General features: G+C 39.8%; 1 protein-coding gene across 2 annotated transcripts in view; it reads right to left on the bottom strand.

The window, feature by feature from the left end:
* LCA5L (lebercilin LCA5 like) overlaps positions 1-12,870 on the bottom strand; it is a 37,325-nt gene that overhangs the window by 7,026 nt on the left and 17,429 nt on the right. For both annotated transcript variants that reach the window (XM_027094216.1, XM_027094143.1), the window contains exons 2-4: positions 12,376-12,704; positions 6,244-6,758; positions 3,463-3,600 (exon numbers count right to left, since the gene is read on the bottom strand). In XM_027094216.1, the coding sequence (XP_026950017.1) occupies positions 3,463-3,600; positions 6,244-6,758; positions 12,376-12,694 (972 nt within the window). In that variant the 5' untranslated portion in view covers positions 12,695-12,704. The remainder of the gene's footprint in view (positions 1-3,462; positions 3,601-6,243; positions 6,759-12,375; positions 12,705-12,870) is intronic.

Raw genomic sequence — 12,870 nt, 5'->3', positions numbered from 1 at the left:
TCCCCTGCATTGGCAGGTGAATTCTTAACCACTGAGCCACCAGGGAAGCCCCATTTTTGAATTGGGTTATCTGTTTTTTGGTTGTTGAGTTTTTCCTCACAGTCTCTTTTATTCTATAAGTTCCCACCCTCATCTCTTTTATTTGTTTCACATTGATATTTATTTGTTGTGGAAACAGGGTAGTTTGTGCTGTAGAGTTTGCCACAGTCTGAGGTTGCTGATCGCATCCCTGAGGCGTTGCTTATCATGTTCCCCTGCTACCATATTTCTCTTAAATTGGTTGTTAGAGCTAAATGTTTAATCATATCTAGGTATGTTTTTTCTGGCAATAGTACTCCTTAGGTGGAGGTGTGTACGTCTGTCAGGAAGTGCATAGCATCGGATGGTTTCCCTTTGTGGCGATCATTGCTCAGATCCACTATTTCATTAGAAGTTCCAAAATAGTGATATTCTCATCCTTTCATTCCTTCTTCATTATTGATGGAAATGCCTTTACAAGGAAGGTCTTCCCTTCTCACAAGTTATTTGGTTACTCTGAGTATAGGAAAAGTAAAAGTAATTGTTTCTTTTCCTTTATTTACCAGTTTTTGAAATAGTGTGCTGGTTCCCTAGCATCCTCTAAAGGTGACTGAGTAATCACTGAGGTGTTTTGTTTTGTAAATATCCTTATGAACTTTCTGATTTCTGTATATTTGCTAAGTTTCAATCCACATAGTTATCTTTACTGATCCTAAATTGCCCCATCTTTGGCCAGTAAGAACCATCTTTGGCTCCTGAATCTCTTTGACATTACCCTAATGGTTCTTTGTAGTTTCCTTGCTTCTCTATATGTCCCAGGCTCACGTAGTATAGTTCATGCTCCAGACCTAGAATTTTTTTAAGGTGCCTTAGTTCTTTTTAGTGGGTTATGGATTTTGAAGATGATAGTATGTCATTAGGGGTATTCATTGTTAGTGAGTGGGTCACATTAGGAAATATGTATTTATTTTTAAAGATAAAAATGTATCATAAAATCATACCTTCACTTCAATTCACAATCAGGACTACAGGATTTTTATTTGACCTTATCTTACTTCTGTATTTTCTTTCTTCCATCTCCCAAATCCCAGTTCTCAATGACACCAACATAGTTCATTATGTGCTTTATCCCATAAGATACATACAACAGTCTCAAAATAACCGTACCAACTCTGTCATCAAGAGTGTATTTCACTAGGCATATGCAGTGAAATTGACGTGTTTTAAGTCTCTTGGAATGGTGTCTCTCTGTGACATTATGCCTACACCGGAATACACAGTGGGCTCTTTTTTTTTTTCATTTTACTCTGGATTTTTAGGGAACGTTTTTTGATTTTTTTTTTACATTTCATCCTGCTTCATAATTACACAAAATATTTACATATTTCCAAAGTCAAATCTACCAAAAAGATATTCAAGGAAATCTAGGTTCTATAGCTGTCCCTTCTACTCTATTTTTTCCCCATTTCCACTATTATCCTACTATGCTTTTTTCAAAATAGAAGCAAATTTGTAGATATATTTGTATTGTCTCCTTTCCTTACATGATGGCATACTACACACTTCCCTCTGCCTTCCTTTTTTCACTTATCAATATATCCTGGCAATTACTCCATATTACAACATAAAGAACCCTCATGCCATTTTACAGATGCACAGAAATCCATTGTGTATATTTACTTTTCTTTTTAAAATAAATTTGGATGTTACTGAATATAGAATTTTGTATCTTTCTTTTCATTAAGCATTTCATTAATTATTAAGCTTTTCTCCTGTCAAAATTGTTTTTTAATGACTGTACAGTATATATGTGCACATGGCTGCATATGAAAGCACAAATTTTATTTTAAAATTCCCTGATTGTGTCTCCATATGTGTGTATGTTTGCTTTGACCAGTGGATCTTGAAGCCTCTTCTGTTAGACTTCTAAGGTAGTTCCTATAGCCACGCCCATTTTCTGGCATATTCTTCTCTCTGAAGTTTCCTGAGGCTCCAGAGAAGAATGAAACAGAACTCTTTTCCCTGCTTTACAAAGGGAGAGTTTACATCCAACTTTCTTCCCTGTCTCTGAGTGCTCTCAAGGCTCCTGGGAAACCTGTATTTCCTATTTGACATAAAAGTTAAAGATTCTTGTCTTAAAGAATCATGCTTAAGATTTACTAACTGAGGCTTGAACGACCTATATTTCTTAAGTATTTTATCTAGCTTTTCCAACTTGTTGCACATTTTAGAAATCTTGAAGGCAGAAAGAACAAAAGTCTGAAAAGTACATTTTTTTAAATTTTTTTTTTTTTTCTTTTGGCTGCACTGCACAGCTTGTGGGATCTTAGTTCCCCAACCAGGGATGGAACCTGGGCCTCGGCAGTGAAAGTACTGAGTCTTAACCACTGGACCGCCAGGGAACTCCCCAAAGAAAATATTTTTAATTCTCACTTTTAGGGCAGATTTTTAAAAAATTGAAGTATAGTTGCTGTACAATATTATGTTACAGGTGTATGGTATAGTGATTCACAATTTTTAAGGGTTAAACTCCATTTATAGTTATTATAAAATATTGGCTATATTCCCTGTGTTGTACAATACATGCTTGTAGCTTATTTTATACCTAATAATTTGGACCTCTTACTCCTCTACCCCTATATTGCCCCTCCCCCTTCCCTCTCCCCACTGGTAACCACTAGTTTGTTCTATCTGTGAGTCTGCTTCTTTTTTGTTATATTCACTAGTTTGTTGTATTTTTTAGATTCCACAAATAAGTGATGTCATACAATATTTGTCTTTCTCTGTCTGACTTTTCACTTAGCATAATACTCTCCAAGTGAGGGCACATTTTAAAAGACAGTTTTGTAAGCATATTTGCAAGTGAGGCCTTAAAATGATTTATGTATATATAAAGTAGATAAGCAACAAGGATTTATTGTACAACACAGAGAACAATATTCAATATCTTGTAATAAACGATAACAGAAAATAACCTGAAAAAAATATAACTGCATCACTTTGCTGTACACCCGAAACTAACACAATATTGTAAATCAACTATACTTCAATAGAAAAAATGAAAAAATGAATTTATGGGCTACAAAAATTACTCTAAATATTTTAATGTTATAAGTGAATTTTTTAAATAGAAAAACTTATTTTGGGTTCCACTAAAATGTTAACGAAGTACAATATTACTTCATGTGATGAGATAAAAATGATAATAAGTCTTATGAATGAATAGACAAGAGTTTTAATTTTTCTAATTACATATTCACCAGGCTGTTAACTGATTCTCATAATTTCAGATCCTCTGTTCATATGGTTGTAGGGAAAAATGTTAATTTGAGAAAGCTGTACTTGAAGTTAAGTAATTCAAAGATATATTAGACATAAATAGCTCTGATAGTTTGGGAAGCAGCATTTCACAAATTTTGTTACATTTTGCTTTAAAAGAAGTACCTTAAGTTTTTGTTGAAGGTGTTTTATTTCCATTTGCAGAGTCTTTGTAGCTGCTTGAGCTGCTAAGGTCTTCTGGTTCTCAAAGGCCAACTGCCGAGTAAAGGCTTTATTGTTCAGCCTCAGTTGTTTCTCCAAGCTCTGAAAATAGTATATATTTCAACTCTCTGGAACCAGTGTAGTATTATAAAATACTTTGACTGTAATGGAACTAATTACATTTATGAAAAGTGCAAAATTTTAATACAATTTTAGTGGATGGTTTGTCTAGAGGACACATATTAGAACTAAATATTACCACACACACAAAAAGCCAAAAAATTCCAGATCCCAACTCTAGGGAATAAATATCATGTTTCCAGCCTAATGTTTTTTTACACTCTGGAATTTGGTAAAAAAATTTTTTGGAACAGATCCTGAAAAATCAATAAGTAAAATCAACGTTATACTTTACAACTAAACCTAAGCAGTTCTGTTGAAATGAAGTATACCACTAACTTAGCATGGTGCACTCCGTGAAAACCTTTCAAATCTCTCTTGCCAAAGGGTTGACCAGCGTCAGTGCAGACCATCACGCTCGGACTGTGATTCTCAGATAACTGAGACGGGAAGTTACGATGGGGTCTCACAGAGCCACACCACGTGGATGAATTATAAGCCAATGAAACGACTGACTTAGCACAGTAACCATCTATAAATATGAAGGGCTCACTGTTGCATATTTGCCTTCTCTGTGGAATGAGAACTGTTTTACTGGAGAACTGTTTGAGCGGGTCTTTGACAGGAACTTGGCCAAAAGGCCTTTTCTTTCCTTCTTTTCCATAAAGTGTGGTTTCCCTCGTTACAACATTAATACTTTCTCATTAAAGTGGAAAATATGGTAAGCTAATAGGGCGAAATAATCGCTAAAAATCCCATTTCCTAACATATTAACATTAAAAAAAATACCGACATGTTTTGGCCCACAAACTTTTTCTCCCACCAAATGCCCTACAACCAAATGAAATTTCCCATACAACCAAGTGCCTCCGATAAGAAAATAGCTAATTAGTTCTCAAATTCTTTTTGGTTTTGGTTGTAGTATAAAAACATGAGCTACTTGAACATGTTTGTGTAAAAAATATGTAGATGAGATACAAATACATTTACTTTCACATGACAGACAGATGCTAAGATGGATCCAATCCTACCCGAAAGGCCAAACTTTAGAAGTTTGGTACAGTATTTACATGAATGAAAAATGAGGTGGCTCATTATTTCCTGTATCTTCCATATCCATTTTATGTGAAAAAATTCTCTTTGAAAATAGAGGAGGGTTTCACCAAAAAAGAAATAACAGAAAAAACAGTGGCTGAAATGAACTTGATATCTTATTATTCAAGATCATTGAAAATACTTTTCTGTCACCTTTAGGGAATTAAACAGTAAATCACTTCCATTTGTGTTTATGTCCATAGAGACCAAAACTACCTAATGTAAAATAGGCAGAATTCTCAATATGATCAGAGTGTTCTCCCAAATCATCCCTTGTAATGTAATCCCCAGGCTTTTGACCACCATGTACCCTTGAGGATTATCTATCTATTCATTTCTAAAATTATTTAAATTCCCTTTCCCTATCTGTCCCCAGGAATATTACCTGGGGAAATTTTCTATTTCTAGGACATTAGAAATGTCTCGACAGACTGATGAGGGAGAGAACAAGGAGGGGGGTGGCGAGGAGATGCACTCAGGGTTTAGGGAAGTAGCCTTTTAAGAAGGCAGTTTGGAGTAGAGGCTTGCTTTCTAGGAGAGGTTTCCCACAACACAGCACAGCACAACCCCCTTCAGCGTGTGAACAAACTCCCTTGACCTCAGCAGCTGGACTGCCTGAGAGAATGGTCATTTCCAGATAAATGAGCCCAGCTGTAGCTGAGCAGAACTGCATGGGGCCTTCCCAGGACAGAACCCCTCACCCCATCCCCTGCAGTGTCCTCCACCTGCCTCTGGTCTGTAGAAAAGCTTTATCCTCTTAGGCCTTTCCTGAGTTCCAAAGAGTAAATTTAATCAGAGAAATGAGAAAATGAAGAAAGAAAGGAAAATAGTCAAGAAAGACAAAGTAATAACAGTTTAGCCATTAAACAAAGTAAAGGAACTTTAGTCCCTCCTCAGGGCCTACAGTTAATATTCTGAGCCATGTCCTGTGAGCTGTTCTGTAGATACTGAAACCCTATCAGGTAGAAGAAGTTAACTGCATGCTGCCCACCAGCATGGAGACTGCAGTCGGGTTGGAACCAGAAGGTCGATGATACTGACTCCCGATTACCTCACCACCAACCAATCAGAAGAATGTCCACGAGGTGATCACACAGCCCACGTCCCCCCTCCCTCACCCTGTCTTTAAAAACCTTTCCCTGAAAGCCATCAGGGAGTTTGGGCCTTTTGAGCACTAGCTGCCTGGACTCCTTGCTTGGTGCTCTGCAGTAAACACCTTCCTTCACTACAGCCCAGTGTCAGTAGATTGGCTTTACTGTGCACGGGCGAGCGGACCCGAGTTAGGTTGGGTAACATAGCCACAGGACCTCTCGCTCAGTGCACAACAGAAGGAGCTGTTTCTCTCTCTCCTGTGCCCCTCCCCTTCCCCTTCCCCTTCCCCACCCCCTCCCCATCAGACACCACCATCCGTGTGCTCTTGCTCAGCACAGCAGCTGGTAGTGCTTCATTCCACAGGCATATATGATGAACGCGCACCCTCTCTCTATGAACTTTGGAAACTTAACGTTTCTAGACCTCTGAAATACAGACCTGTATTTGTCTGTCATTCCCCTCCATTTTTGTTGCAAGAACAGACAGTCTTTGAGTAAGCTCATCCCTCTCTGCAAGATGTTTGTCTTCAGAAAGTTTCCGCAGTGCCTGCAAGGCATCTTTAGTCTTCAACAGCTCGCTGTCTGTTTCTCTAAGTTTCCCAGACACGGCTCTTTCCTTTCCCTGGGATTTCCTGAGTAGCTGCCTTAAAGTTTTTACTTCGTTCTGATGTTTAACCACAATTTGAGGTAGATTATTTTGTGAATTCTCATATTTTCCTATAGCTTTCAAGTGCTTAAGCTGGAGTTGTTTCAGAAATTGGTTTTCTGCGACGGTGGCCTCCAGCTTGCGGTGTAGATCAGCTAATTCATTTTTCAGTTCTTTAATTTTGTGAAGCCTTGCTGAGAGTATGCGGTGAGTTATGGCATCTCGTCTCTGGGCAGCCACATTGATCTGAGAATGTAAAAATGGTGCATTCCAGTTGTGCTTTTTCTCCACCGAGATCTCCTTCTGGCCTGTGTAAGCAGATAATCCAGTTTGTTACTAGTAATGTGTATATAGATATGGAGATATGGAAATATACAGGCATGTGTAATGCCCCCCGCCCCCTGCCCTCACACATATGCATACACACATGCCAACTAGAAGGGGAAGGAACTAACACTGAATGAACACCCATGCTTTAGGCTGGGTACTTTATGTTTAGGTATCCCATTTAATACAATCCTTTAACGTCAGTAGTAGTCTGTTTTAGAGATGGAGATTATAAGTCATTTTTCAAAGGTTACATAACCACAAAGTGACATAAAATGAACTGAAAACCAGGTCTTCTCTGACTCTAAAACCCGTACTTATTTCTATCATAAAAGGTATACTGAAAATCATAATACTCGATAACATTTACTAAGGGTTTACCATATGTGAAGCATTGAATTAAATGCTTTATGTAGATTATCTGACGTAATTCTTCCAACAAAACGTTACAAGGCAATCAGAGTGTAACATTAGAGCCTAATGTTATATATATGATGATCTCATATATTTAAAAAGAACCTTAAAAAGCCATTAAACTGCTTAGAGTATTCATATAAGGATTCCATCTCTCAATAAACCCAACACAACCAGTTTTTCCGGTTACTTTTGGGTGAGCACTAAATTAACCAGTTAGATGGTTTGCATTTGGGAGTCTATTTTGAATAAAAAGCATCTAAACGATATTACACGAAGCTTATGTAACCGAATTCGAGTATTTCAAAGGTATGTGTAACCTCATTGTATTATTATCCCATTTTAAAGATGAAAAAACTGTGCTGAGTGATGTCATTTATCAATGGGCACACAGCTGGTAAGTGGTGAGACAGACTCACGTCTATGTACCTTTGTCACTGCCCCATATGTATTGTATGTGCATCTGTATGATATTCATATGTGCATCTGTGTATGTAAATATATGTGTGTGTGCATGTGCACCTATTAGTATATCTATACTCTGAGAAAGAAAGAGATTGAAACTGGATTCTAGAATCTGAAAAAAATACTGTCCTCATTGTGGAGAGAGAAAGGCTCTTAGTGGCCAGTGTCATTGGAGTCCTAACCCTAAGCTATTGGCCAAGTGTGGACACATCATCTGAGACATGGCTTAGCATGTTTGGTCTAGGCGGTGGGAAAGGCAGTGCTGCCTGTGATGGAAACAATGAGTCAACAGAAACAGAAGATGCTTTCTGAGGATAAAGCATGTGAATCTTGAGCATGACAGACCACACAGATTTCACAATGATCACAGGATCAGTATCAAATCAATAACCAATGGACTGTCTTTACAACTATGCCTCCAGAGGTTTTTATTTTCCCACTGGGAACAATGTAGTAGGGGCTATGGTTGAATACTTGAGTATCTTGGAATAGACTTTTGAGCACACTGAAAACTGGGAAGCAGAGGTCAGACTCTTAAGACACCTACTAGAAGGCCAGAGAAGAGGTGTCTGTGGTTGTATCAGGCCGGATATTCTAATACCTTGGGCACTGGCTGGGGGAGTTCTAGACCCAGGCAGTGTGGATCAGGCTGGATGAAAACAGGGGTGGCTGAGGGCTCTCAGGCTCCACACCATGTCCAGCATGATTGAACTTGACCCCAACTTGTAATGCCTTCCAGCTCTTGGGTGGTGTGACCGTGGAGGAGAAAGAGATTCTCCTGAGCCTGGAGGGATGAGGGGTGGTGGGTTCCGTGGGCACTGGAGGCTTGTGTCCCCACCTCATGCTGGACTCGAGTGATGGGAAGGCAGAGTCAGCATGAGTGGGGACTAAACCCCACGGGCATGGGGCACTGGCCAAGGCCCCAGGTCGAGATGTGCACCGAGGGCCTGGGTGCTTCGAAAACAGGAGGTGTCAGCCTTTTGAAGATCACATGGGCCTGGACAAGAAACAGACGTGATGAAAATGGAAGGGCCAGAGACCCTTCCCCAAACGTCCTTGTCTGTGTAAGGCCCCCCATACGCCCTTCATTCCCCGAACATGACTGAGATTCAGTGTCTTATCTACCCTAGTGGGTGCGTGTGAGAGAATGAACCAGACTGTTTTGCTTCAGAAAGGTAAATATCCCACTTGCATTGGAGTGATGTAGATAAATTCCTACTATATATGTCATGCATACTTGTATAATAATAAAGGTTAGGAAACTTGAAATAGGGTGTAATCCTTAAAGATTTATATCTCATTATCCTAACCTATACATAAGAATGGTAAAGCTTACAATGTCTGTCCCATTTCACACAATAAGGCAGATTTAGCTGAATGATTTAGCTATTCTTAAGATAACTAATTGTTAAACCACTAAGCTAAAACACTTAATTCACCAAAAACATGTACATTTAAGTCCATGTTAGCCAAAAAGGGACTCTTCTCATTGCTTAAGAGTAGGCATGCTTCCCACTACAAAGAGTGAACTGTGCTCTTTTGAATAGACCTAAGGACAGCCGCGCACTCGCCTCTTCACCGGCTCCAGCCCGTCCATTTCCCCAGGTGCATATCCTCATCCTCAGCCCCGCCTTTTTTTTTTTTTTTTTGTGCGGTACGCGGGCCTCTCACTGCTGCGGCCTCTCCCGTTGCGGAGCACAGGCTCCGGACTCGCAGGCTCAGCGGCCATGGCTCATGGGCCCAGCCGCTCCGCGGCATGTGGGATCTTCCCGGACCGGGGCACGAACCCGTGTCCCCTGCATCGGCAGGCGGACTCTCAACCACTGCGCCACCAGGGAAGCCCCTGCCCCTCCTTTTAAAAGCACGATTGTCCTCCTGTCTCACTGCTGTACCCATGCTGTCTCTTCACCCGTCTTCCCTGGCCCCGTCGTAGCCCCGTCTCCTGGTCACTTTCCTCTTTGGTCTCTCGGTCCCATTCTGTTCGCGAAGTCGTCCACACCCTCAGTCTGGTTCTGGTCCTTAGCCTGAGCCACGTCCCTGCTGGCGCTGGCTCTGTCCTCTGCCGGGTTCTCTCTCTCTTCCAGGTCACCTTAAAAGACGTAGCTCACTTCCTTCAAGGACCAGGGTAAGAAGAGGTTCAAAGGCAGGCCTTTCCCTTTCCTGTGCTCCAGAGCCCTGGCATTAGTGTTGGAGAGGGCATCCCCTCAACCCCACCGCAGGGCTTCCACTTTCCCCCGACTAAAGACAACAGGGCAAAAGCTGTCCAGAGCAACTGAATGTAGTAGAATAACTGTTTTTTGTATACCAGTTTTGGAATGACTATCACATAGTTTAGCACTGTATTGGCAAAACACATCAAGGAGGGATATATAATTGAAGGAATTCTGAAAGTACATTTTTCTACAAAAGGAAGAAAAATCAAATTATAGGAATATATTGTTCGCTATTTACATTGATTTAAGTAAATCTCCAATATCTGACCAGAGCAAATATCCTATCATACTGAAGTCCTCTTTTTATCCCTATAATTTTTCTCTATGAAATGTTTTTCTGCTATAAAATTTGCTTTTCTAAGATGGGAATTGAAAATAATCTCTGATGTTACTATTCTTGAGTGAATTCTGGGTCTGTAGTGGTGGTTCCTGATCCAGTGTTACCAGCCCCTGAGGGTCAGAGGTCTACTTTTATATATAAGAAAGCTGAACAGAAATTGAACCTTCACTGGAGAATGGACTGCACCGGCTAAAACGTAACGCCTTTTTGCTTAGAATTACATTAACCCAGCATTAATTCATCAATTACTTGCTGATTAAATTTTTTTGGCAAACACTTGCAAAACATGAGCTGGGAGAGAATAAAAGAATAAACCAAGAGACACTTTTATCATTCTGTGACAAAGCTTGATGTTACAATGAGTGTTTTAAGGTCATCATACACCGGTACGAGGATCCTCAGGGACATATAATTTGGGTTAATGATGCAGCCAAGATTTGCTTAAAATAATTTCAGAGTATTTATACACGAAAGCGTACCCAAGGGAGAGCAAGCCCTCACTCGGATCATGGAATTTAGGTTCTAGTCCCCTGTGAAGTGACAGTTCATTTAGGCTGCTCCCAATTTATGAACAGGTATCTTGCATAAAGGACACAATAAATATTTGTGGAATAAATAAATGAGGAATCAGTTTTTAAAAGTCAAATTATAAGGTGCTTAGAACTCAAAATACAGTTCGTTTCTTGTAGAAATGGTTTTATAAATGCTAACTGCATTCTCACGCAGTCCCACAAAAGCCCAGACTCCATGTAAGATGTAGTATATCGTTTGAGGATTTCTTGTCATAAACCCCTGGGGCCAAACTGTTTCTGAATTTTGGGGGGTTTATTCTTCGTGATGCATATATAGTATTTTCCAAAGTACGCCCAGTAGGGCTGGGGACATCACACTTTGTTTTTGTAATGAGTATTTTTGTAGTGAAATTTATATGATTATATTTTGCACAAAGTGAAATAAATAAAGATGAATCTCATGTCAGTTCAAATCAGGTTTTTGTTGCCAAATCAGTGTTGGTGCCAAAGATATAAAAAACGTTTGGTTTTCAGAGTTCCGTAAATTTCAAATGTGGCTGAGGGAGTATGACTGTAGAGCCTGTCCATGATGTATGTGCTGTTGTGATTATATCTACAAATGCCCGAACAGACTTCCCATGACAGAGTCTTCTGCCCTGGGCCTTGCCATGATGTGCGGGACTCCCACCTCTCCAGAGAAAGGGCTGTAAACCTTCCGAGAATCTGGATGAAAACTATGGGTCCTTCTCCCTAGAAAGTTCACAAATGCAAATAAATACACAGAAAAATGCAAAGGATTCCCTGGGGTTTGCAGATGTGGGTCTTAGACGAAGAATCCCTGCTCTACAGCTGGGAAGAAGGGCAACTGAAGATTCTAGATCTTCACTGGGGGTCCTAGGCACAGCTGGTCATGGCAGGCTGGGGATGGGAGGCAGGTACTGGGTAAATGTGACACTACATGCGCTCCAGTTAGAGTAGGCTCTTAATTATTTTCCAGCTACTGACTGGGCAGTTCTGATGGTCACTGGAAAAAGAGTTCCAGCTATTTCTACATAGGGAATATTTATAAGCCTAGGATTGCCTGTCTGGGAATAATAACTGCCTGGGCAGGGGGCGGGGAGTGAAGAGGTCTAGGATGTTGCAAAGCTAATCCCAATTCGGATAGCTAGGAGCTGATGGAGTCCTTTTAAAATCCACAGGGAAATGATATTATTAACAGCCTCTTGAACCATCCTTGTTTTTAAAGAGCATCTTTGCCAATATGCCTCACCGGATGTGAAGACCATCTTCCTGGGGTGCTGAGACAGATATTTACATTTCATTGGTGATTGAAACCTTGATTCTTCAGCTGAGATGAAAGGCAAGAGGCCAGTGAATTCCAAGTACTGTGGTATTCTGTAACAAGTCCACCTGTTAACTAAAAACCGCAAGAGGGCTAGGCTTTATGTTTTAAGCCTAACTTTCTGTTATTTTGTAATTATCCTTAATTTCTCTATTTCCCATTCCTTCTATAAAAATTCACTTATAATGTGTATGATTTACAATCTGGAAAAACAATAAAACTGAATATGGACCACTTCAGATAGTAGTGCATTAAATAATAATGTCATTATAACCAGAAATTTGGTCTTGGTTGGGAAGTTTTGCTTCTTACCTTTAGGTTGGGAGATTTTAGAAACATTATACTTTTTCTTCTCCTTTTTTGCTTTCACTACAGGCTTCTCTAAATAATTCTTTTTAGCCGCGGTTTCTGAGTATTCAGAGAGAAAGTCTTCTGAATAATCGTAGTGAGAACTTGAACTTCTGCAGGAACACTGAGATCTGCTGTAATCAACACTCTTGTCGGAATCGTTGCTGTTCCTGGGAAAACCTGGGCGGCTGCTCTGGCATTTTGCAGACCTCCTGCCGTTTTCTAAGGCCACACTGGGGAAATGTCCATCTAGATTCCTTTCTGTTAGATCAGCCAATGACATAGTAAACAACCTAACAGAAGAAAAGTATTTTTAGATTTATAGCTATTGACATTGAAATGAACCTGTGCTTTAATATATTTAACTACAAATGAATAATTAGGAATACAAAACAACACATTATTTTGAAGTATTTTCTGGAAAAATTTTCAGTTTGGTTTTTATATTTTTTTCTACCT

Source organism: Aethalodelphis obliquidens, unplaced genomic scaffold (assembly GCF_003676395.1).
Source record: "Aethalodelphis obliquidens isolate GAN/ISIS:26980383/991018 unplaced genomic scaffold, ASM367639v1 scaffold1, whole genome shotgun sequence".
NCBI lineage: Eukaryota > Metazoa > Chordata > Mammalia > Artiodactyla > Delphinidae > Aethalodelphis > Aethalodelphis obliquidens.
This window is presented reverse-complemented; position numbering and strand designations above follow the sequence as displayed.